General features: G+C 41.8%; 1 protein-coding gene across 2 annotated transcripts in view; it reads left to right on the top strand.

The window, feature by feature from the left end:
- LOC137617345 (histone-lysine N-methyltransferase eggless-like) overlaps nucleotides 1–26,433 on the top strand; it is a 95,831-nt gene that overhangs the window by 21,257 nt on the left and 48,141 nt on the right. For both annotated transcript variants that reach the window (XM_068347367.1, XM_068347368.1), the window contains exons 8-16: nucleotides 1,810–1,986; nucleotides 2,766–2,995; nucleotides 4,621–4,820; nucleotides 8,861–9,057; nucleotides 10,297–10,345; nucleotides 17,580–17,692; nucleotides 19,350–19,489; nucleotides 24,797–25,004; nucleotides 26,246–26,413. In XM_068347367.1, the coding sequence (XP_068203468.1) occupies nucleotides 1,810–1,986; nucleotides 2,766–2,995; nucleotides 4,621–4,820; nucleotides 8,861–9,057; nucleotides 10,297–10,345; nucleotides 17,580–17,692; nucleotides 19,350–19,489; nucleotides 24,797–25,004; nucleotides 26,246–26,413 (1,482 nt within the window). The remainder of the gene's footprint in view (nucleotides 1–1,809; nucleotides 1,987–2,765; nucleotides 2,996–4,620; nucleotides 4,821–8,860; nucleotides 9,058–10,296; nucleotides 10,346–17,579; nucleotides 17,693–19,349; nucleotides 19,490–24,796; nucleotides 25,005–26,245; nucleotides 26,414–26,433) is intronic.

Raw genomic sequence — 26,433 nt, forward strand, 5'->3', positions numbered from 1 at the left:
GGTAGAATGTCTGGCTGTTCTCTTCATTTTTTCCCTCTATTGGGGTGAAGCATATGCTGAACTGGATGCTAGATGCATGTGTACCTCATGACTCTGTAACTTTTCTTTTCCGGCAAGTTTTACATTGAAGTATCTCCCCCCCCTCCATCCATGTAGACAAGGAGGAAGATGGATGGTGTTTATGCAAACTCATTTCTCATAATGGCTTTGCATTCAGGCTCTATATCCTTACTGATATACTGTAGGTCCTCCCATGACTGCCTACCAGTCTCTTGCTCACCCTAACACATTTGACATCCTCATGCTCAGGTTGTAAGGAGGTTGATAGGAGGCATAATTTTTGCTTTTCCACAAGACCAAAGTTCTTGGATATTTCCCCGGGTTAGTAAACCTACCAGTCTCATTTATAGGGACTTCTGCCCTACTGGAGCCTAGTTTCCTGCTAAAAAATTATGGTTTGTATTCATGTATTTTTCTGAACTTTACACATCCTAGTCCTTAAAGTTAAACTGCCCATCTCAACCACCCCACAAGTCCTAGGTTAAAGTCACAGAATGGTTACTATACCTGGCATGTGGGTGGGGCACACCCACCACCCACCAGCTACTATTGTTACTTCGCTAAAAGTTAAAACAGGCCTTCCAACTTTGCTGATGTTATACTCTATTAAAAGATGCAGTTTTATGTATTTATGAAAATTACAAATTAATAATACAGTGAAAAATTAATATTAAGATTATATTGTACAATACTCAGTAACACTATGCTTTATGAGTTTTATTGCATGCTACTTTGTCAGTGCTTTTTTATAAGATGGTTTCTCATAGAAAAGTAGAGAGATAACCGAGTCACTTTCCTAGTACCTAGTAAGATTTACTCTCATTGTGTGAGGAAAATTATTTATTGTTAAACATATTCCTCTTTCCATTGTTCATTATTGCCTGATGTCTTCCCGTTTATGTCAAGATATGATCTGTGACACTAGGATCTAGTGCTAAGTTAAAGTCAAATGAGGCTGTAAAGAATAGGTTACTAGGCAATATTTAGTACTTTTATTTTGTTCAAGGTTGTCCAAAAACTTATCTCATTCATCCAAATTGGACACTGCTGTTTAATGATGAAGTTACTATGGCCATAAAGCAACTACATGAACCAAAATCAACATTCCTTTGTTATAAAGTAACAGACTAATTGATATAAAGATGAGGATTACATAATTTCTATAATTGAATGTAGTTTAGATTTTACTTTATGTTAACATTTAATTGAGGAAAAGGCTTGGATAGATAACAGCAGTCCACATGATCTGAAAAAATCCACATACTCAAAATGAATTCTTTTGATCAGATTACTATTGGTACTACAGTAAATGTAAACAAGTCAGCAATTGGCTGCCATGGCATTCAGCCAAATTTACTGGGAAAGTTGTCTTTGGTTTTCAGGCAAAGGGTATTTGGTAAATTACTGTAACTGGAATTTGTTGGTGTTCTGAGATACATTTGAATTACTGTATACACTATGTGTTCTTACAGACACTTACATTCAGTAATGATGTTGTTGTTGTTTGTGGAGAGAAAAAGAGAATAAACTGACAATTTTCAAAACATATGTTATATGATGGAAAGTTATGAATGAAGAATGTAATAATTTTATCTGCATTTGGCATAATGATAAATTGTTGTCCTGTAAGTGGCCTCAAACACTTCCTTGTGAGAGTATAAAATAGAATGAGATTTGTTTATGTTATAGTAAGCAATGGAAACATTTCAGCCAAGCTGTAAACTATACCAGGTAACTGGACTTTTTCAGACATCAGAAGTTATAGCAGAAAGTTCCATCTTTAAGCCCAGTGAGAACTTGCCTCCCGTAGGACCACTGAACCGATATCAGCTGCATCCCGGTGAAATGTGCTTTTGTATGAAGTATTCTCTTTTTGCAAGATGGGTTCAAGCACAAGTCATTGAAGTAGACAAATGTGAACCAAACGTTAGTGTTTTTATAGTTTTGGTAATTTGCAAATTCTTGCATTTTTGTTATTAAAAGCAAAATATTAAACTATCAGTTGAATGAATTCTAGATGGATAACTATTGGTTAACATTGGAGTTGATATAGAATAATTTATGTATTCAGTCTCAAATGAATCTGTGTACTTAGCCTCTTATAGTTCTGCAAAATTAGTAGTTATTTTAAGATTTTGTGATTATGTCCAAGCAGTAATTGTGATAAATACATTACAGAAAATTTACTATTCATTCAAGCCTTAAATCATGGTTGAGATAAACAATATATTACAGAAATGGATTTCTGCTTCTTATGCCAAGTTTATTTCTATTAATTTACCTATAGAACTTTGCAGTACGGTATACAATTTAAGTCACATTAATGTAAGGGAAATCTAAAAAATATATTAGTATTACACAATTTATTGGTTGTTTTTTCTATGATTCTAAGATATAAGATAATGTTAATTTTTAACGTCTTAAGATAGTAATAGTACATATGATATAGACATACATAAAGAAAGAAATGAACAACCAGTAGATGATAATTTTACTAGTTTTGCCTTGTATGCAACAAATGCTTCATCTAGTAAGGCATTGCAACTTCAGTAATATTTTTATTCTCCTGCTTTATTTCCTGTCAGTTAATATTTTTGTAATATCCATGCTTTTCCACTTTACTTGAGCAGGTGTTCTTGCCTTTGGAACCAACAGTTATCCTTATTTTGTATAATTATAACATCATAAGTTATCTTTAATTCCAGAATACTTTTTACAAGGTAATTTACAATAGTACAAGTACCAAAAGTTCCGGCTCCGTACGTGTCTTACCTGGGCGACAAATAGCCTACTTTGATAAGTGCTTGACGAAAATACCAGTGGGAACTCGTGTCATTGGAAAATATAAAGATGAAGACCCACAGAACTTGGCGATGTCAGGGTCTTTTTATGTTGGTGTCCTGGCAGAGATTCCTACTGCAGCTAACAAATACAGGTGATTAGATAATATTTTTATGTTGTTATTTCTAATGAAGTTAGTTTCTGTGAAGTAAAATTGATACTGTCAATGAACGAACCCTGCCGTTCATCTTGGTTTTTTTGAAACTGGTTAAATATTGATGTCTATATTACTAAAACTTTCCCCTTTTTTTAACTTTTAATAGACTTCCCTTTCTAGTGTCTAGTGTAGTATTGACATGATATGGCAGTGTATGGCAATACTTGTGTCTGGGTACGGCATATCTTCGTTTTTCACTTCTCTCGTGGCCGCATTACTGTATTGACCCCTCGCCCGCACTCCAAACTGTGATTTTATGAAATAGAAAGTTCTGCAGAAACTCATTATTGATTTTATAGATTAGCGATGTATTTTTCTGGTTTTACTATGTCTTTGTGTCATATATTTTGTTTGAATAACTTGTGAGGAATATAGTTCCTTAACAGTTAACTTTATGAAGTAACATGTTGAGTTTGTGGCTGCCCCAGTAGAATATAAGTCGTTAAAGCAAGTTATCTTTTAGTTCAGAGGAAACTCCATAAAAGACTAGGCTATAGGAGGTCCTTGGGTTAGAAGGGTATCGAGTTACGACAACATAAGGTACATAAACAAATCAGTGTAACTCAGATTTGAGTAATGATGTTTGGTTCATTAATACGACAAATTACTTGCCGACGCAAAAAGTAACTTAACGCCATCACCTGGCCACGTAGTAGTGTGTTACGCATCAGTTCGCCATACTGTATTAGTTTTTGGTATGTATTTGGGAATTCGTTGTTGCTCTTTTTTTGGATATTTTTGTGCCTTTTTATGCTTTGCATCATGTCCGGAAAGTGTATGGGAGAGACTTCTGATGGTAGTGCATCCAAGAAAAGGAAAACCATTACAATGGAAATTAAAGTGAATATAGTGAAGCAAAATGTAAAAGGGGAACCCCTATGAGCGTGAGTTTACGCTGTTTTACCACACCTTACATTGGTTTCTACATCGTACAATGACGGAAAAGGGCTGTACAGTACCGTGCAAAATTGTACTTCATATGGTTTTCTTAAAAAATATGGTAATTGTTTGGTTTGTCAATTTTTTTTAATATGGTAACCATTTGGTTTGTTGAGTTTTTCGATATGGTAGCTATTTGGTTTTACCAGTTTTTAAATATGGTAATTATTTGGGTTGTCAAGTATTAGTCAACTCGCGGATGGTGAATCTGCAGGGGAAGAGAATTGATTGTAGTTGCTATATGTATAAACATTTCAGTCATGTGCAGGAATATTAGAATACAATACACTTATTGGCAAAACAACATACTTTTCCATATTATAATTAAAAGAAAAAAACAAGTACAGTAGTTTTGTTACAATATTAGTTTAGAAATTGACATAATTACATCCTATGCCAATTTGCCAAACTATCTCTTTAAATTTATGTCTGGCATAGTTTTAATTTTATAACTGTATTGCATTATTCCTTATGAGATATGATATTTTTCCTAATTGTACTTGGCACAGTACCTTATATACTTTTCATTATCATACCTTTAGTTATATATCAGATATTTTTCAAGGTTTTCTTTTCTATTAGGCAACTGCTATTTTTCAGTAATGTTTCTTATTTTCCATTAGGTACCTGGTATTTTTTGATGATGGATATGCCCAGTATGTCCACCACAACGACATTCGGGTTGTAACAGAGGCATCAGCTTCCCCGTGGGATGATGTTTCCTCAGACTCTCGAGAATTCATTAGAGAATATTTGCAAATGTACCCTGAGAGGCCTATGGTGCGTCTGCAGAAGCACAACTTTGTCAAGACTGAATATAATGGTTAGTAACTCCATTTTGAGTTTTTTTTTATTATGGGCTCAGTTTTTTTAGAATTTAGCATGTCTGTTGGTAAGAAATAATATTTTTCTCCACCATCTTACATGTTACTGAGCCTATCATTCCTAATGTAAAGGCCATTTTTTCCGTAACTGGAATGTAAACCACGCTATTTATTAGGGTGAAAGTAATACCCCTAATAAATAGCTAAAGTTTGTATCGTTAGGCAAAATACAAATTACCTACGAATTTGTCATGTTTTAGCTTAAGTCCTGCCAACAATAAAAAAAAGTTTAGTCATTTGGCCTGGCTTTATAATTTTTTCCTGTTCTCAAATAACAGAATTTTAATGATAAAATTTATTATTGTTATACTTACCTGATGTTCATATTGCTTCTACTCTAAGCTGTGTCGTCATCTACCCCAAAATGAAAATTCCCCGTTCTCTTCTTGCAAAATGCTTCACGGCTCTGGGAACTACCACACCATCAGATGGTTGATGGCAACTATTTAGTTGATGATACGACTTGTTATCCTACTGTTCAGTTTTCGAATGTGTAATTCAAGCACCCACCCTTCCAAATAATTTTGTATATGCTGCATTATTTATATAGTTTTATTGCCATATTCTATGTTAAATTCTTTTGATAATAATGTTGATTTGAAAGAAAATAATTTAATATATCTAAAAGAAATGTATTATGCTGCTGCCTCCGATGCCTTAGATGACCGCGGAGGTAGCAGCAGTAGGGGATTCAGCATTATGAAGCTTCATCTGTGGTGGATAATGTGGGAGGGTGGGCTGTGGTACCCTAGCAGTTCCAGCTGAACTCGGTTGAGTCCCTTGTTAGGCTGGAGGAATGTAGAGAGTAGAGTTCCCCTTTTTGTTTTGTTTCATTTGTTGATGTCGGCTACCCCCCCAAAATTGGGGGAAGTGCCTTGGTATATGTATGTACAGTAGGGTCCCGAATTAAGCGTGTTCGAATTACACGATTCCCCTTTTTCCGCGATCGCTATTTTTTCAAAAATAAATTTTTTTGTATCTGCGAGGCTGTTCAAAGTTCGCGAGTCAAGCACTACAAAATGTATCAAATCTATTGTCTTTTTAAGTATATTGGTAGCCCTAAATACGGTGATTTATAATAAATGTTACAAAACAATATCAACATTACATTTCATTAACATAATTTCATAATGAATAGCCTATTTAAGGATAAAATTCCACATCAACAATGAAATCAACTGTTAACTGTGCGAGTCCAGCTGACAAAATGTAAACAGAAATGTGGTTACGTTCTCGGCAATCTTTATCTTTCTCCAACCTTACGATAATTGTAATGGTAGTGTTAATGATGGTATATTAAAGCATTATTTTTGTTTAATACAGTATATTTAAAAGCCTTATTTTTCCCTCTCTGGGCGTTCAAGGTTTTCACGAGTAGACTGGGTTCGTTTATCGGCAGTGAATAGCCTAAACTTCGGTAACGAGTCGTCAATATTTTGTCATATTTTAAACAGTATACATTTGATTTGCAAACATTGGTTTTGTAGAGTAGACGGTAAAATAAAATCTAGAGAGAGAGAGAGAGAGAGAGAGAGAGAGAGAGAGAGAGAGAGAGAGAGAGAGAGAGAGAGAGAGAGAGAGAATTTGATGGCAGAAATCCCCCTTCTCTCTCTCTCTCTCTCTCTCTCTCTCTCTCTCTCTCTCTCTCTCTAGATTTTATTTTACCGTCTACTCTACAAAACCAATGTTTGCAAATCAAATGTATACTGTTTAAAATATGACAAAATATTGACGACTCGTTACCGAAGTTTAGGCTATTCACTGCCGATAAACGATAACAAACCCTTTAATGCAAACTAACTGTATCCTTTGATATTCCTCTATATTTATCACGAATTCCTTCTATACCTCCTCAGACACTCTTATTTCAAATATCTAAATTATTCTTATCACAACTAACACCATCTAGTCATTTTCATTCCATTATATCTATTATTCCTCTGGATCTTATTCCCTTTCCTTATTCTGTTTATTCGATGGGATTCGTTTTTCCCTTTACCGTCTTTCAGAATCTATTTTTAGCCACTGGCAACCAAATCCCCCCTTCCCCCGTCTCCTACCGTCTCCCCTGCGAGTCCACCCAGCCTATCTCATCACTCCCCCCACCTTCATCCTCCCCTGTTCTAGGTCTGTAACCTTCTGCGTCATAATATCTCTCTCTCTCTCTCTCTCTCTCTCTCTCTCTCTCTCTCTCTCTCTCTCTCTCTCTCTCTCTCTCTCTCTTTATACAATACTTACAAATAGATGAAGAAACCAAAATCGGTTTTCTTGAAGTGTCAATTAAATACAAAACGAAAAAATTATACCGTGTATACATCCATTTCAATCATAGCTTAAAATACGGTAACCGATTTCGTCCGCAAACCACTATTTTTTAGGAAACACCATTCTATTCCAGAAAATTTTTACTCTTTAAATGTCAATTGCGCTATAATAAAACATGTACTTATGTTGTTAAATTTCGGGTGTGTTTTAAAAATCGAGTATTACTAACTTATTTTTGTTTTACTCTTGGCTGTGATCACATCAGCTGATGTCTAGCTTCCGCGCGAATACAATAACAAAGAATTGTTTACACCATTTCTTAACTTATTCAAACCATCTATACAGTTAATATTACATAAACACCAATGTGTTATAACCTATCATATTTATTGTTTAGTACTTTAAAACCATCTCTCTCTCTCTCTCTCTCTCTCTCTCTCTCTCTCTCTCTCTCTCTCTCTCTCTCTCTCTCTCTCTCTCTCTCTCTCTCTCACACACACACACACACACACATCGAACGTTATAGCGGTAACCCAATTGTTCGGTGACTTTAAAAATAGGCCTAGTACTTTCTTCTTTTACCTTTTTTGCAAATGGATCCATAATTGAGGTGGGTACAAGTTGACTTATAACTGAAGTTAGGAAAAGTATTTTGGATATGGAAAGGACAATTATCTTTCGTAACAGTTTAGAATTATCGTAAGTTATCACTCTGTCATTAGCGGCAGTTTGCTATTGTGGATTAAACGCATAAGGAAAAAAAAAATTCCAGCTTTGCTACGAATTTAGGAATTTATATGGATACGGTAAGTAAAATATTTGTAATAACATAATGTTTACTAAATGTTTGTAATATCATTAGTTATGACTTAGATCATGTGTGTTTAATGCATTCGTTTGTTTATTATGATCGAAGATGGAGCGTAAACAAATGGAAGGTTTCCGTTTCAGGCGGCATCATAAAGAAAAACATTTCATAAATGGCATTCATTTCATTTATTTGAAAGTTCTAATAAAAAATAATTAGAACATTGGTAATAACAAATTCAACATATAATCTATACTTGGTAAAATTGCTGTCAATTCAAAAACACAGATGTATAAATGCGTCTGTTTCTTCGTTGTGATCAGAGATAAACGTAAACAAAACATTGGTTGTCGTTTTCTATTGTGCTTTTTAGCGTGTTTAGGAAACGCATGATATAAAATCGCCTTTATTTTGATAATTCTGGATTTTCAATCATACAACAAGCTAGTCTATAGAGTGATGGTTTTGCTATTCACCAGTTGTATTATACAATAGATATGACAAACATTAGCATTTGTCTGTATTTTGGGTTGTGTTATAACGGGAAATATATGGTGTTTACACCTATCCTGGTTGTAATTTTAACCATTTTTCAAGTTATTAGAACTTTAAAGTATATTAAATGTTTTATTTATTTACAAGAACAATTTGATATTATAAAGAAACACAGTATAGTACAAAGAAAGTATTGGAAATGGGTAGTAAACACATTTGAAAAGGCAAATTGCTGGTTGCCATGGCCGCAATGGAATTATTTCTGTTAGTTGTGTGTTTCGAAATTCGCGATTTTCCATTTACACGAGGTCATTAATCGACCAAATTCTCGCATAATTCAGGACCCTACTGTATGTATTACAGTATACATAAAAACTCACGTTAAATAACTTTTAACTTTGAAAACTGCAGGACGATGGTGGAGAGCCCAGGTGATGGAAGTTGATGGCTCTTTAGTAAGAATGTTCTTCCCCGTGGATTGCCGGTCAGAATGGATCTATAGGGGATCAACTCGCCTCAGTCCTCTGTTCAACAAGAAAATTCATATACAAGCTCAAGCAGAACAGTTCAAAACCATACGCAGAAGAACGGCTTGGTTGCCAGGACGAGTAAGTTATCTTTTTGTATACATGTTTTATAGCCATTTAGGTTATTCCATGACCTGTATGTAAGAATTTAAGTGGTGAGATATATCCTTAGATTGCTGTGCTATACTCTGTTTAAGTGGAATTTGAAAATTTAATTTCATGCAACTTAGAACTGTTGAGCCCTCACATAAAAGAAATTTCTTTAGGTTATTACAAAATACATTTTTATTAATTTTTTACACTATTGATTTTTTATTCATCTATATCTGCCTATTAAGTTCATCTGAGATCAATGAAAAAATACGATGAATGAAGAATTGTGATTTCATTAGTGAATATTTTATTTAAAAGTTGTCTGAAGCCCCAACTATTATTCTTTTTGTAAGGGTTGTGGTAGCAGATTTGTTATTATTAATTATTTTCTACCTATAGACAGGAATTGATAGTGGTTATTAAATAATTTTTTTTTTAATTTGAAGGTTGTTAGGAACAGAGGTAACATAGATACATTTTGGATTGTGCTTGTTTCGCGCCTCTGAAGTATGTGCAAGTTATATACGAAACGTAATCAACATATATGACTTATGCTCACTATATGAATTGCTTGAAAAAGCTGTTTAAAAAATTATAGCACAGATAACAATTCCATATATTAGTAAATTATATTTCCTGTAAATTTCATGTGTCATAATTGTTTTGGGTAATGCTTTCTATTCATTCCTTTCAGTTTATTGGTTATAATACTTGCTAATCATTCCTTTCAAGTTTTGGTTAATACTTGCTAATCATTCCTTTCAAGTTTTGGTTAATACTTGCTAATCATTCCTTTCAAGTTTTGGTTAATACTTGCTAATCATTCCTTTCAAGTTTTGGTTAATACTTGCTAATCATTCCTTTCAAGTTTTGGTTAATACTTGCTAATCATTCCTTTCAAGTTTTGGTTAATACTTGCTAATCATTCCTTTCAAGTTTTGGTTAATACTTGCTAATCATTTCTTTCAGTTTAAAGTGATTACTATGCATTATAGTATGAGGTCCCTCTTTTACATTTTGAGATTCTCTTGAGGCTTAGTAATTTTAGAACTTAAAAATTGGAGCAAGGTAAAGTCAAAGTCATTGGACAGCAAAAGGGCGGCAGATGAAAGGGAAGGGGTGGAAGGCAAAAAGTAGAACACACTACCATATGGAACTGAATGGCATAAATAGTATGCTCTTTATTTACAGGGTTTGCATAAGTATAAATTCAATTTATTTTTACAGGCAATTGTTGAGTATGGAACGTTTGGGCAAGGTCATGATGCGGAACCATGTAAGTTTGTATGTCCGTACCATATTGTATTTTGTTTGTTGTCAGTCATTTGGATAAAAGCATATTTTTATATTTTAGAAATGAAATTGGAGTGATAAAAGACTGTACTAGTTTTCAGTACAGTATCAGTCAGACATCTGGTACACCAGTCTTCCTTACTCTCTTGACTTGATTACATTCTTTTCTTAGTTGGGGTTAGCTAACTTTCTTGATCGTCAGTAAAAATAAAGAGAAGGTTGAGATTCTTGGTTCAGGTGTGAGATTCCTTAGATTGCGTGTGTATATTTCTTATTTGAGGGCCCAGGATGATGGGTAACGTCATTTCCTTGTCAGTGGTAACATCTACCAAGATAATTGTTCTTCTGACGGATATCGGAACGTGATAGGCCTCCATATCATTGTCATCTCTATCTACTTAAAGAAATCATGGGTAACCTCTCCCTCAAGAGGCTGATTATGTTACATGCCCAAAATACTCCATAAAGATTTTTAAGATTTCACATGTAAAAGTACACTAGCATAAATTATTGCATGTTAAATTTTAAATATAAAACTTACCCGCTGGTTATATAAAAGAGCTGAAGTCCCTGACGCCAGGGACTTCAGCTCTTTTATATAACCAGCGGGTAAGTATATTCAAAAATTTATTTTATTATGAAAATATCATTTTTTACTTATGGAGTAAATAATTATCATAACATCCAAGTTAAAAATGCTTTTCATAACTAGCATGAATATGTTTTAATGTGAATTTGTTCCAACACGAAGTACTTACCTCGAACTACTTTCTTAGGAGTATCTGGGATCTCCTCTCATCCGACCAGAGTTTTGTGTAGTTTACCCTAAACCCATTTTCTATGAGGGGTAACTTCAGGCGGAGTGATACACGTCCTGAGGCTAACACTGGGTCAGAGAGCATGCTTGCTCAGGTCTCGACCTCCAGTAAGTTCTCTGGTCGCGTCGTGATATCATCTCGCCGCTCTCCTTAATCTCAGTGTGACTTGTGTGTCCCCGACCCGTAGAGTCCCACGCGGTACCCACGTGGTTCAATTGTGCTTTCTCTTTGTGCTTTCCCTGTGCGCGCTTGTGTCTCGTAGTGCTTCTCCTTCATCATGGAGCATCCTCGCCGTTGTCCTGGGCCTATGGCCGGCAAATCGTGTGGAGCGTTCCTCTCAAAACCCGAAGTTGACCCGCACTCCTTGTGTTCCTCTTGCAGGGGCAGCGTGTGTTCCCCTTCCGCCACGTGTCCGGAGTGCGAGTCATGGAATGAGGTGCAGTGGGTGCGGTATAGCACCAAAAAGAAGAAGGCGACGAACAAGTCGCCTAAGAAGACCAACGTCCCTTCCTCCCTTGCTTCGACGGGCGCCTCGTCGGTTTGAGCTTCTCTCCCAACCTCCCCTACCCAGAGTAGGGGACGAGGTAAGTCCGTTGCGGGGAAGAGGCCCGCGGCCCTTCCCCAAGAGTCTGACCTTCCTGACAGTGGGGTTGTGGCGTCTTTCCAGGCGAGTGAGGGGCCTGAGGGAGGGGCGGGAGTGTTTTCGGGAGACGGTGGCCTGGTGCCTGCAGGTCACGTCTCCTCTGATGACCCCATGTGTGGTAAGAATGTTGCTAATTCCTCTCCAGCCTCTTGGGCGTGCTTTTCAGGTGGTTCAGTAGCCGAGGGCGACGTCAAGAAGGAGTTTTCCCCGCTGTCAGACCCCACTGCGTGGGTTCCCCCTAAGACGCCCTTCAGGTCCCCGATGAGGATGGAGGAAGACTTCGGGTCCTGGTCTCCCACGGGAGAGCCTCCTCGCTCCCCCCCAGCGCCGTCGGCTGTCTTCCCAGAGGTGTTTTTGCAGGCGTCGTCTTCCACGGAGCGTCGTAGGAATCCTCCTACACCACCGCGGGAGGCGAGGCCTTCGAAGAGGGCCTATAAGTCGTCGGTCTCCTCAGTGGAGGAGCTTTCCTGCTCTTCGGAGGATGAGGCGCTGAGGAAGCTCAGGAGACGAAGGGGGAAGTCCCGCAGGAAGTTGTCGCGCTCTCGCTCCCCCTCGAGGTCGCGCCACGAGAGTCAGCGCCCAAGATCCCCCAAGAGCAACGAATGGGTGATGGTTCACCGCGACAGGCTTCTGGACCTAGCTGCGGCGCCGGGCCCCTCAAGTTGGCGTCCGAGGACGAGCTCCCCGGATAGATACTCCTCCGGCAGCAACGGAGGGACTCCTCATGGCAGGTTCCAGTTGACAGGCATAAGACCGCGAAGGTTCCGGCTCCATCCCCCCAGCGGAGAGAGTCGCCCCTTCGGTCTGGCAGCCGAGTCCTGACCTCCAAGGGTCACCTAGCTCATCACGAGCGCAGCCCTCGGCTTTCCTCGACGGGCAGGCCCGCAGATTCGAGGACCTCCGGGAGAGATGTTAGACCCAGGATGAAGGCCCCCCGTTCCTACGGCGATGCCCGTCCTTCGTCGGGAACCCCCGCGAGAGCGTCGGTCCAGGACTCCCCCACCTGCGAGGTCCTCCGTCGGAGTACCCCCGTCACATGTACCAGCACCCCCGTCGGAGGAGCTCGACGACCATGGAGAGGGGTCGGCAGCGGAGGTATCGGCCTATCGGAGGGTGATAGGCCTCATCAGAAGTCACCAAAGGCTGGTCGTACCGGAACCCTCCTCCGAAGATGCATGGCGTTCCAGCCTCAACAGAATAGTGGACGGCCCGGTCCAGCAGCGCCCCTCCTTGGCCCTCCCTTTGGCGAGGGACGTTAAGTTGGGAAGGGTCCACGTGGACAGGATCGTGGCCTACCACGCCGGGGCGCCCAAGAGCCAGAGCGCCTCCAAGCTGCTCCAGGGCCTGAAGTCCCAGAGCAAATTCTACCTCCCAGAGGGACAGCGAGCGGGCGCCTGTGCACTGGAGCCAGCACTCACCGTGTTGGGGCAAGGAGCCTCAGAAGAAAGGGCGTCCACGGCTCCGATCTGCTTCTCTCCTTCGGAGGCGGTCATGATGGAGGAGATATCGAAGGACCTTGTCAATGTCTCCTCCTGGCTGGACTGGTGGGCTTCCACCTTGGTGGGCGTTCAGTCTTCCTACGACCTGACAGTACCGGAGACCCAGGCCTTGCTCAAGGAACTCATCAGTTCGGGAGGCAAGACCCTGAAATTCCTATCATACCAGTCGCTAGCCATGTCCGCCAACTGGGTCCTACGAAGGAGGGACACTGTTTTAAGCAAGCTAACTAGGAGGCTGCCGGACAGAGAGGCCAGATCTCTGAGGAACCTGACCCTGTGGGACGACTCGATCTTTCCCCCCGAAGGCAGGGGAGGAATCAATGGAGAGAGTCTGGAGGCTGAAGGAACCGTTCGAGACCAGGCCCCACTCGGTCAGAAGGCCGACGTTCAGAAGGTCCTCTGTTGACGCGCCTCGCCCTCCTCGGCCCGCTCCTAACCAGCCTAGGAGAGACAACTCAGCGACAACATGGTTCCAGTCGTCTCAGCCCTCCCGTAGGGGATCAGCCACGACCCAAGCCGCCTATAGGCCGTCCTTCGCGGCGTCCAGAAGAGGGCGTTCAGGCCGCTCCTCGAGGAGAAGATAGGGAGGGAGGCCCCCTACTCCTGCCGAAGCCTCAGGTGGGGGGATGCCTCAAGCGTTTTTGGCAAGCATGGGAAGAACACGGAGCAGACCGGTGGACCGTGACAGTTCTGAAGGAAGGGTACAGGTTGCCCTTCCTAGTGGACCCTCCACCTCTGATACCAGACCAGCAAGCGGAGTGGCTAGCCCCCAAGGATCCCTTGAAATGGACAGCTCTGCAGGGAGAGGTCTCAGCGATGTTGGCAAAAAGGGCAATGGAACCTGTTCAGGACCCAGGTCCGGGGTTCTACAGCAGGCTGTTCCTGGTGGAGAAAGCGACAGGAGGATGGAGACCGGTCATAGACCTCTCAGCCCTCAACAAGTTCGTCTGCAAGACCGACTTCAAAATGGACACTCCAAAATCAGTCTTGGCATCCTTGAGAGAAGGGGACTTCATGATGTCAGTAGATCTCAAGGATGCTTACTTCCAGATCCCGGTTCATCCCTCCAGCAGGAAGTACCTACGGGTGAAATGGGAGAACCAGACGTTGCAGGTCAAAACTCTCTGCTTCGGGTTGTCCACTGCCCCCCAAGTCTTCACAAGTGTCTTCACAACGGTCTCAGTCTGGGCACATGAACAGGGCATCCGCCTGATTCGTTACCTGGACGACTGGTTGCTACTTTCAGCCTCAGAGGAAGTACTGAAAGAGCAATGTTGCTGCGGTTCTGCAACGTTCTGGGGATCACCATCAACCTAAAGAAGTCCCAACTGATACCCTCCACCAGGACGACCTACCTCGGGATGGTTCTGGATTCCCAGTTAGTGAAAGCCTTCCCCTCCACGGACAGGCTGGACAACTTAGACCAGGTCCTCTGCCCCTTCCTGACGCACCAACCCAGGAGAGCGAAGGACTGGCAGAGACTGATAGGCCACCTTGTGTCTTTGGAGAAACTGGTCCCCCAGGGCAGGCTAAAGCTCAGGGAGGTCCAATGGAACCTGAAGGAAAGCTGGATCCAAACGGATTCCCCCCACAGAGTGGTCCCGGTGTTTCCGAACACGAAACGGGTCCTGAAATGGTGGAGCTGCAGGATGAACACCCTCAAAGGGATGCCCTTTGCGGCCGACCCTCTGGAGATGCTCCTGTTCACGGACGCATCGAAGGAGGGGTGGGGTGCCCATCTCTTAGGGAAATCAGCAAGAGGGAACTGGACAGCCCTAGAGAAGACCCAGCACATAAACGTTCTAGAGATGAGGGCAGTACAAAGAGCGTGCCTGGAGTTTGTACACCTACTCTGGGGGAAACACCGTGGCGTTGATGTGCGACAACGCCACGGTAGTAGCTTACATAAAGAAGCAGGGAGGCCTAAGGTCGAAGGAGCTGTGCGTCCTCACGTTACAACTTCTGGAATGGGCCGAAGTGGAGCAGATAAGAATATCAGCGAGGTTCATCCCAGGGAAAAGGAATGTCCTCGCCGATGGCCTCAGCAGGATGGGGCAAGTGGTAGGGTCCGAATGGTCTCTACACCCGGCAGTAGCCAGGTCCGTCATTCAGAAATGGGGTTCTCCGGTGATGGACCTCTTCGCAACAAGGCTGAACACGCAGCTCCCCGTGTTCTGTTCTCCTGTTCCAGTCCCAAAAGCGGCGTTCGAGGACGCCTTCCAACATCCTTGGGACAACTCTCGACGTGTACGCTTTTTCCCCCTTCGGGATGCTCAGGCAGGTCCTCAACAGGGTAAGAAGGACTGGCAACCTACGGATGACTTTGGTAGCGCCCTGGTGGCCGGAGAGAGAGTGGTTCGTAGACCTAAGGGAATTAACACAACAGCCGCCCTGGCCCCTTCCGGACAGACCAGACCTTCTCCAGCAACCACACTTCCAAAGGTTCCACGAGAATCCTCGGTCCCTCCGCCTTCACGCGTGGAGGTTATCGAGCGTCTCCTGAGGAGGGAAGGCTATCCGTCGAGTACAGCAACGAGGATGTCGGGCTACCTGAGACGGTCATCGACAGCTGTATACCAGGCTAAGTGGGCCACCTTTACCAAATGGTGCGCCGTCATCAGGCCCCTGAAGGCCTCCATCCCGCAAGTAGCGGACTTCCTAGTTTACCTCAGGGACGTGGTCAACATGTCCATTCCAGCCATCAAGGGAGTCCGCGCTGCTCTGGGCCAAGTTTTTCTCCTGAAAGGCATAGACCTGGGTAACTCCAGACATATCTCAATGCTCATTAAGAGCTTTGAGAAATCAAGCTGTGAAGGTGCCACAATGGCACGTGGCAAGGGTCCTGAAAATGTTATCCGAACCTCCGTTCGAGCCCCTGAAAGACATCGTGGACAAGGATCTCACTCTCAAGACGGTTTTCTTGCTGGCGTTAGCATCAGCTAAATGGGTAGGCGAGATTCATGGTCTGTCCTACGAAGTGGCTCCCTCGAAAGGTTGGCGAGAAGTCACGTTCAAGTTCGTCCCTTCCTTCGTAGCTAAGACCCAGAACCCTGCCGTATGGGACCCCATGTTTGAGGGTTTCTCAATTCCGGCAATCCCCCGGTCGGATGACGTGAAGGATTTGCGCCTATGCCCCGTCAGGGCAGTGAGAAAATACTTGGAAAGGGCAGCAAGACTCCGGCCCGGGATCAAAAGTCGTTTTGTTTCCACAGGCCTCGTGAAGAAGCCAGTCTTGAAGAATACCATCTCCTTCTGGTTGCGACAGGTCATCATCAGGGCCTACAGTAAGGTGGGAATCCCCCTGCCGGGGAAACCCAAGCCCCATGACATTAGGGGCCTGAGTACTACATTGGCCTTCGAGAAAAATATGAGAAAAATATGGCAGTGGGCCAGATCCTAAGGGCAGGCACCTGGGCCAACCAGTCTACCTTCACGGCTCACTATTTGAAGGACTATTCAAGAAGATCCCTGGACGGGTTCTCGATAGGTACCGTCGTTTCCGCGCTCCAAACGGTTTAAAGGCATAGCCTCAGTGATAACCGCGGGTAACAAGCACAAGAGACACAGGTTTGTTCCTTAAACCCCCTTGTACCTTCTCTCCCTTTTTCCGCTTCCAAGTGGGCTCTGTGAGGGCCCTGAGCCAGAGACGAGTACCTCAACAAGAGGAAGACATGTCCCCTAGGATTTCTTGCACAGGTGAGTTTCTTAGACACTAAGATGGGTTTTTGTGTAGTTTCCTCTCAATCGTTTTCTATGAGGTCAACACGACCTAGCCCACTTTCTAGGTCTCTGGATATTCCTCAGCACGATCTCAAGAACTTTTTAGGGCCACGCCCACCTCCTAAAGTATAAGTCTCCTAAGAAAGTAGTTCGAGGTAAGTACTTCGTGTTGGAACAAATCACAAATTTTAAGTAATTTGTATTTTTCCTAACAGTACTTACCTCGAACTACTTTCGGGTAATGGCCCACCCTGCCTTCCCCGAGTGTCCCCTGGTATTCTTAGAGACCTTAGCAACCAAGAACTTACTGGAGGTCGAGACCTTAGTAAGCATGCTCTCTGACCCGGGCTTAGCCTCAGGGCGTGTTTCACTCCGCCTGAGGTTACCCCTCAAAGGAAATGGGTTTAGGGTAAACTACACAAAACTCTGGTCGGATGGGAGGAGATCCCAGATACTCCTAAGAAAGTAGTTCGAGGTAAGTACTGTTAGGAAAAATACAAATTACTTAAAATTTGTGATATTTTCTTTTCTTTTCAGTAAATCAGGGTGAACGGCGGGCAGTGGCTAAAAAGAGCACAGTGTCTCGAGCTTCCTCTCCCCCCAGGGAAATCCAGTTTCGAGTAGAACAGGAATCAAGGGGATTCACAAATGTAAGACATGCTGGAATGAAGTTTATACAAATTTTTCCTTTTATCAGTTCTTGATTTTTATCTTTTACTTACCTATTCTATTGTAATTTGCTTTTTCATTATTATGATAATCTACTACCATTTTCCTTTTGAGCCAATTGACTAATTAAAACTAAATCTTTACGTAACTATCCCTCCAACCATAGAACTTTTTTTGTATTCAGGTTATGCTTAAATTTTTATCACTTATAGAATTACACGTATCCCAGAACAACAAAGGCAACTTACATCGGGACATAGGGGAAAGATTCATAGTGTAATATAACCTGTGTTAATTTTAATATTATCTGAAGGTCTGTTTTCCTAGCAGTTTTGTATGCCATATTTTTTGGTGTTCAGATTATTGAAAAAAAATATGTTATTTTCAGTCACGGCCCTCCCCTTTGATGAAGGGATTATCTAAATGGAAGACAGCCTGTGAATAGTGGTTTTCACACGCCCTTGTTAAATACACGACACCCACAAGGTGATCGCGTGAGGGTAGTAACCTCTGCATTCCATGCTTTTATCTTTCTCTAGTATATTTGGAAGATTTATATTAGAAAAGTGTAAAGAAGGACCCTTTTCCACCGGCCGTCACAGGTCTCTCCCCAGAAATAGATTTTTCCCTCTTCAAAATCCCTTTTTCAGTGATTGGAGACGGGCCACAGAAGCAATCTCGAAATGTCATCCGAAACTTTTTATAGTCCAAGGTTTCAGATATTTTTTTCATAAGATATGCGAGGCTTGATTAGACCTGTTGGTCATGTAAAATTTGGTTTACAATTAAATTTGAATAAAAGAAAATAGCTATATGAGCATACAAATTCAAAATGGTTTCCTGGCATTTTATCGGTCAGCGATCAAACATTTTGTGCCGTAGGTGCATTTTTATTTTTTTGGGACAAGTACTAATGAGATTTGCAGGAAATCAGTCATGCTGCGCCCATATACCACGCACAGTGTTCATGTGATTTTTACCCAATTTTAAAGCCATTTTGAAAAAAAGGGAGAAACATTTGCTTCCAGATAGGTTCCTCGTCAAAATTTAATTTAAAGGTGTTAAGAAAATCCAAGTGTCTATGAAGTGTAAATTAAGTGATTTAAGTAGTGATAATGAACGTCATTCAGTAGAGAGATCTCCCGATATTTTACCAGAACTGTTCATGGAGAGAGATTCTCCTTCCAAGCAATAACCTCCTCCTCCTCCTCCTCCTCCTCCCTCTCCTGTCCCTCACACCAATCACAATCCCTCAAAGGTAAACTGCGAGATGAATTATCATTTTTTCTATTTTTTATTATGAAATGTTAAGTGTTATTAATTTCTTATGTGAGGGGTTATGAATTGTCTAACAATTACCATTACAAAACTTTTAGAAATGAGTGTACAATAATTGTATACGTGGACTTTGTGAATGCATTAAGTGAATCTCCTTTATTTCTTACAAGAAAAATTGTTTTAAAAAACATACAAAACATTTTAGGTTTTGAGCTCGCTCCCCAAAAATTGAAACTCGTAAAAAGAGGTACTGCCGTACTGTTTTTGTTTTAATGTTTACATATCATCATAGTCCATTCTTGTACGAAAACACACTTCTTTTGTTTTTTCATGTGTTTATTTACAGAATTTTTATTTCAGAAACATACATTACAAGAGCAGATCATAAAATACCGTCGTCACGTATGTTGCAGCAAGTGTCTCAGGCAAGGTGGCAATTCTATGCTGGAGCACAAGGATGTCTCACCTTTGTTGCATCCAATTATTCAAGGATGGAGTAGGTAAGTGATTTGTTTTTGGATTACTACAAAGAAAAATCTAGTCGGGTCATTGATATATTGGTTACAGTATTTACTTTACAGCTTGTACATTAATGTCACTCTACTCATCGTGTAGTACTGTCATTTCTAACTGCCCCTTGCATTGAATACCCTATTGGCAGATTATAAGTGCTTAGAATGTAGCTCAAGGTGTTTTTAACCATCTTGGACAAGGAAGGGGTTAAAATAGAAGTCTTGAAGTTTTACATAAGAATATGTAGGGAAACTCTTAAAAAAATATCCATCTCAAGAACAACTTTACTACAGTATGTCAAATAGATATGTGATCATCATCTTGCAATCTACAGTAGTTTTAAGTTTGTTCAAATCATAGTTGTTCTGTATCGGGAATACAAACCCAAGTTATTTATAGGGGTATTACTTTCGGCAAAGCTGAAAGGACGAGCCATTAAAATCAAGCTAGGGATAACTACTCATACCGCTAGTTAGGTGGGGTAGGGGGTAGCTACCCCCTCTAAATCACACTCCTGTGACTGTGCTTCACTTTACTGGGAGGTAGGACTTCAAGGGGACAGGGTTGGCGGTAAGTTTGGATAAATAGCTAAAGGTTTGTATCGTTAGGAAAAATACAAATTATTTCCAAATTTGTCATTTGTTCTGTAACTGGAATACAAACCTATGCTATTTGTAGGGGTATGACTCACTTAGGAGGGCAGATGTCCCTGCTAATCTTTCTTTTTGGCTTTACCCGGGGATTCCCCTTTATGTGTGTTAGCACATAAAAGAGGAAACCCTAACACCTTGCTAACCATACTATGCATGGTTTACGGCCTACACAAGCTGTACGTGTTGAGATCCTAGCCATGTGACTATCAAGGTAAGATCTCTCCTGTGTCATGGGAATCATCCGAGGTCACCAAGACATACCCAGTACCACCTCGCCATGGCATAGGGACGCAACAGTATTGACACAATACTAGGTTACTTAAGGGAACAATGGTTTACCTGCAGAGGTTAAGGTCAGCTTCGCAGAGGACCCTGGATGCTGATTTACAGTATTGACACAATACTAGGTTACTTAAGGGAACAATGGTTTACCTGCAGAGGTTAAGGTCAGCTTCGCAGAGGACCCTGGATGCTGATTTCCCCAAGAGAGGGGAGGATGAAGAAAAGAAAGAGCCAGTCATTCTCATTCATTCACTCAGACTAAAACTGGGTAACCAATGCTCTCAATCTCCTGCTACTTGTCCATAAAGGAGCTTGAGGTAATAAACCAGTTGTTTTACAGCCACCACAGGACCGATAGAGAATGTATCGTGTCTCCTGTGGGTTACGTCTTGCAGGTAGTGGACGGTGAAGGTCATTTGCCGCTTCCACACACCCGCTTGTAGGACTTGCGTCACAGAGTAGTTACGATTGAACGCCAGGGATGTAGCAATGGCCCTGACGTTGAGTGCTCCGGTTGACATGTCGAAGGAGGATTTGGAGTCAGTGCGATGCCTATGACCTTGTGAATCCAGGCAGAGATGGTGTTCTTTGTGATCGTCCTTTTGATTTTCCCAGTGCTGATGAAGTGATGACACTCGGGGTGAGCTCTCGTAGTTTCCTTGAGGAAGGGCGCCTAATTTCTTTTTGGCGCAGTAACCTTTGATCTGGATCATTGGTCATGCTGTGAAGGATTTCCAAACCGAAGGGTTCGGATTCTGCAATCTGAGTTGCCAGAAACGAGGTCGAGCATTTCTTGATGCATTGTCGTTAATGAGAGACGTTAAGGGCGTCCCATGGGGTTCGCTGACTCTCTCGGCCGAAGCTAACACGAGTGGGAGACCTGTCATCAAGGTCAGGAGACCTCTGCTGCTCGGAATCCTGGATTAAGGTCCCCTTTCCTACCAAGGGACCATAGGCATGAAGCTCCGTATGAGGGCGATGCTGACGTGAAGAAAGGTTGATTCTTTCCGGGCAAAAGGTGAGGCTCAAGGAATAGCAGTGGCCTTTCATTGCCGAGAGAAATTCCAGCGAAGAGGATATGTCTAATCCTTTCAGTTTAAAGGCGGGACTGGAGCGATAGCCTTTTACTGCCGAAACCGAGAAGAGCATTCCCTCCCGCAGATACACGAAAAACTCTGCTATTGCTGGAATATTGGCATCAAGTGGAGAGATACATCTTTCATGACACCAACCATAGAAGACATTCCACTTTGCCTGGTATACTGAGGCTGATGATCTCAGGTGTCCAGACATCCTTTTTGCAACTTGTTGCAAAAATCCTCTCTGAGTGAGGAGATGCTGGATAGTCTTCACCCGTGAAGTCGTAGCAAAGCTATAGCTTTGTGGGAGATGTTGGTGTGTGTTTGTCCGAGTAGATCATGTCATGGAGGAAGTTTTCTTGGAAGCTCTGTCAGGAGTAGCAGAAGGTCTCGGAATTATTCTGTGTGATGCTTTAGTGGAGCTATGAAGGTTATTGAGAGATTGACCTGTCTTCTGGTCTTTTTGAATACTCTCTCGCCAGACAGAATTGGGGGAAATGAATAAACATCGATGTTGTTCCACCATTGTTGGAATGCATCTTACCAGAGAGCCTTGGGGTCTGGGACTTAGAAGCAGTACAGCTAGAGCCTGAATTTCAGAGACGTTGTGAACAGATCCACCGTCGGAGAATCCCACAAAGTCAGGACTTTGTTGGCTACTATATGATCCAAAGACCATTCAGAACCCCCTATCTGAGTTGCTCTGCTCAGGTTGTCCACAAGCATATTCCTTTTGTCGGTTATGAAGTGAACTGATAGTGTTATTGGGTGGACTTCTGCCCATCTCAGTATTCCTACTGCAAGATGGGATAGGGGCTGCGAAAAAGTACCGCCTTGCTTGTTGATGTAAGCCACAACTGTGGTGTTGTTGCTCTTCACCACCACTGAGTGGCCTGCCAGGAGCTGATGGAATTGTTGAAGGGCCAGTAAGGTGGCCCTCATCTCCAAGAGATTGATGTGCTGGTACTTTTCGAACTCTGACCATAGGCCTGAGGTCGTGTGGTGCAGCATGTGGGCCCCACCCTTCTTTTGATGCATCTGAGAAGAGCAACAAGTCCGAGGGGAGGACAAGAAAGTTGACGCCCTTTAGCAGATTCTTGTCTGCCACCTACCACTCGAGGTCATTCTGTTCCACTGGTCCCATGGGAATCAGAATGTTCAGGGAATTGAAGGCCTGATTCCAGTTGGACTTTAGCCGCCACTGGAGAGATTGTATTTTGAGGTGGCCGTTGGGAATTAGACGGACCAGAGATGACAGGTGCACGAGGATACATAGCCACCTCTGTTTTGGGATTTGTTCTTGTTTGAGGAATGGTCATGGGACCATCCTCAACATCCTTACCCTGTCGTCTGATGGGAAGGCTTTGTGTGAATCTCAAATACTTCCTTGAAGATGGATGGATTGGGATCTGGAAGTGTACGTCCCTTAGATCCCGGGTGCATATGAGGTCCTGTGATCTACCAATTGTCTGACCTTTTCCAACATGGTCTGCAGCTCCTTTGAGGGTCCCCTTGCATAGTAGCTCGTTAACACTGGGGTCTTAATCAGTGCAGGGAGAGATAAGTTAACGGGACGTGATACTTGAGCTGCATCCACCTCTTCCAGCAGCGATGCAGGCATCCCCCCCACTGGTGAACAATGGGGGGATCGCCTATCCTAGTGTTTGGGTCCCCGGCCGCCTCCTCTAGGATGTTTCCCTCCATGGAAGGACTTGGAGCCTTTCTTGCCCTTGGCAGGAAAGGGCTTTTTAGACACCTTGTTGTCTGAAACTGCAGTCCTGTTTATCATTCTCGAAGAGGCCGGATGTTGACTGCTTAACCCCCTCTGCTGGTCTTGTAATCCTCGATGAGGACTTTGGTACAGTTTTAGAGTCCTTAGACTCTTTCCTTAGAGGGAAGAAGGTCTCTAGCACAGAAGGTTTAGGTGTTACACCCTTCTGTTGGTCACCTGTAGGGGAAAGGATGGAATCCTTCACAGGTGTCGAGACTACTCTGCAATCTTGCGGGACTTCCTCAACGAACGAAGGCCGGAAAGAGTCGGATAAGGATTCTTCCCTGCAAAAGACTCAGTCTGAACAGATGAGTGTAGAGCAGGAGGGCGAGGCGAAGTGGGTAAGGCAACACTTGATCTTCCCTTGGGCGTACTGACGGGTGATGCTGTTCCTTTGAACAGCAGAATTCTGGAGAATGTTGACGATAGTCAAGGGCTGGTTTTCGTGCCCCTGTGCAGTTGGAGAATGCTTATGAGTAGTCACTTCTTGACGAGCTGCTGATGGGGACTGCAGTTCACCTGCCGATCGTTTAGGGAATCAGTGCGATGGCGAACGGCGAGTGGCGAGTAGTTGAAGGCTGCTGAGCGGCGAAACTGCAAACTGCCAGTGAACGGTTTGTATCGTTATGAAAAATTAAATTATTTCCAAATTTGTCATTTCCAGGATCCAGTGTTGGGTCACAGTATTAGAATAATTTCAGTCATATAATTCAAAGTATAGGAAGATGGCTCATCTAACCACTATGGCCCTTGCTCCATGTTGTTTCTAATTGAGAAATTGTTGTCTAGTGACTTTTTATCACATGAGAAATTTTGTGGCTTGTGAATTTATTTATATTTAACAGCTACATATGAATATTGGGTGGTATAGAAATAAATTTTATGATCATTTTTTCTGTACAGTTGAAGAATAAACAGAATGATTGCATTTCTCAAAAGTAAATTTGCCATCAAGAATCACACCTAGAATTTTAAATGTTATGTATAGTTAGATACATTTCTATGAAAATAAATAAGATTTTAGGTGTGGTATTAAGGTTGACAGCCCATATTTACAAATTTTTTATATTTGTGGTACAGTATCTCTGTTACCTAACCCCGGTGAATGTTACAATAAGACTCTATGTAAGGGTTTTTATTTTTCTAATTAGCTAATGGATATTTATTGATGACTGATAAAGTCTGAAGTTAATAGATTAAGGAATAAAAGGCCACCGTTGGCTAAATTATTGTCATCAAGTTAGGTGTGTTCTTTGAATTGAAAGTATGCTGGATAAAAGGAATTTGCTTTCCAAATGTTGAATTGTTTTAACCTTTGCAGTCGTCTGTTGTCCCACCAGTTCTCCTAGGTAAAAAAAATTTTTGCGTCATCTACTGTAGGAATTCTTAAAGTTATCATATAAAAAAAGTTTAAAAAAATTTAACCAAGACACTCTAAGTAGTGTTTTTTATTTTTTTCAAGGCTTTCATGAATTGTGTACATTGTACTAAAATGTTTTAATTTTCCAGGCTAGTGGTAAAGCAGAAACGGAAGGCGATTACAAAGAATGAAATCTATTATGTGACACCCTGTGGGTTAAGACTACGTAATATTGAAGAAGTCTCGCGATATATTGTCAACACTGAGTCCAACCTTGAGATAGATTGTTTCACTTTCGAAACAGGGATAGAAATATCTCATGAATGGGAACCCTTCAAGAAGATACTGTTTATAGAGGTAGATTATATCTTTCAGATAATGCTGTTTGTCTAGTTGTTTGTTTAACTCATGAAGTTAATTGATGTAACTTATATAGATGATAGTACATTCTATGGAATTTCAATTGTTGAAATAATTATAACATTTTCATGTATAAGTAAGAATATTTTGCTTTACTTTCAATTAATTTTCATGAATTTGGCTTTATTTAGAAGCAGTCGATATTTACTTGTATTTTTATTGAAAGAGATGCTCAGGTGGACACTTAGAATTTGTGAGACAAAAGACCGAGATGGTAGCCTTGATGCTTATATTCCTCATGCAAAAATAAGTGCCTCTAAACAGCTGCTTATTCATTATGTGTCTGGATATTTTATCACTCCTCTCAAGGATTATCAATGGCAAACCGTATGGTTCCCCTTGGCAAATTCTCTTCTTTTTTAATTAATCTGTTGAAGATTTGCTTAATCTGTTTTTTCCTCAGGTTATAATGGCAGTGTGAGTGTTGATTGCAAGCTTGGCCACTAGCTCATAACAATTTTTTCTCTGTTGGGATTAGTATCTCTCATGCATACGCAAGTCTTAAATATGTCGTTTTTTGTACGTAGTACGTGAATAATCGATAAATGGTTTAGTAAGGTCTTTAAAATAGATTCTAATAGTGCATTACTACCTGTTCCCTGCTCTTGAACCTGTCAAAGAAGGAAATTGCAGGTTGTTGTAACATATGTTAATGAACTCCTTTTAACTCTTGACATGTGTAGTATTAAAAGATTTATATGATAGGATTGAATTTTATACAGTACCACATTGCTTGGAGTGAAGATTTTTATATTATTTATTACATAGCCTTCTCTCTTGTGAGAGAGGCAAGAGAGTGTGCTAGAAATAGGAATGAATGGCGAGCGATTGTGACACAGTCCCCGGTAGGCCCTGCTGCTTCCTCCAGTCGCCTTGGATGACCACGGAGGTAGCAGCAGTAGGGGATTCAGCGTTATGAAGCTTCATCTGTGGTGGCTAACGGGGGAGAGCAGGCTGTGGCATCCTAGCAGTACCAGCCAAAGTCTGTTGAGTCCCTCATCAGGCTGGGAGGAATGTAGAGAGGAAAGGTCCCCTTTTTTTCATTTGTTTGATGTCGGCTACTCCCCAAAATTGGGGGATGTGCCTTGGTATATGTATGTATGTACATAGCCTTCCCAAGTTGTCATGAAAATGCAGCATAGGATGCTATATCATGTTAGTTTTACTTCTTTTTTCAGGATATTACAGATGGCGAAGAGAATGTGAAGATTTCCTGTGTGAATTCTTTGGACGACATTGCTCCCATAAAACTTCTGTATTCCAATGTTCGACTGCCCACGGAACATGTCCCTTTGAACCTAGATCAAGGGTTCCTTGTATGTTGTGACTGCTTGGATAATTGTCAGGTGAGTATATTGTTAAGGAC

The sequence above is a fragment of the Palaemon carinicauda genome, chromosome 23, assembly GCF_036898095.1.
Source record: "Palaemon carinicauda isolate YSFRI2023 chromosome 23, ASM3689809v2, whole genome shotgun sequence".
Classification (NCBI taxonomy): domain Eukaryota; kingdom Metazoa; phylum Arthropoda; class Malacostraca; order Decapoda; family Palaemonidae; genus Palaemon; species Palaemon carinicauda.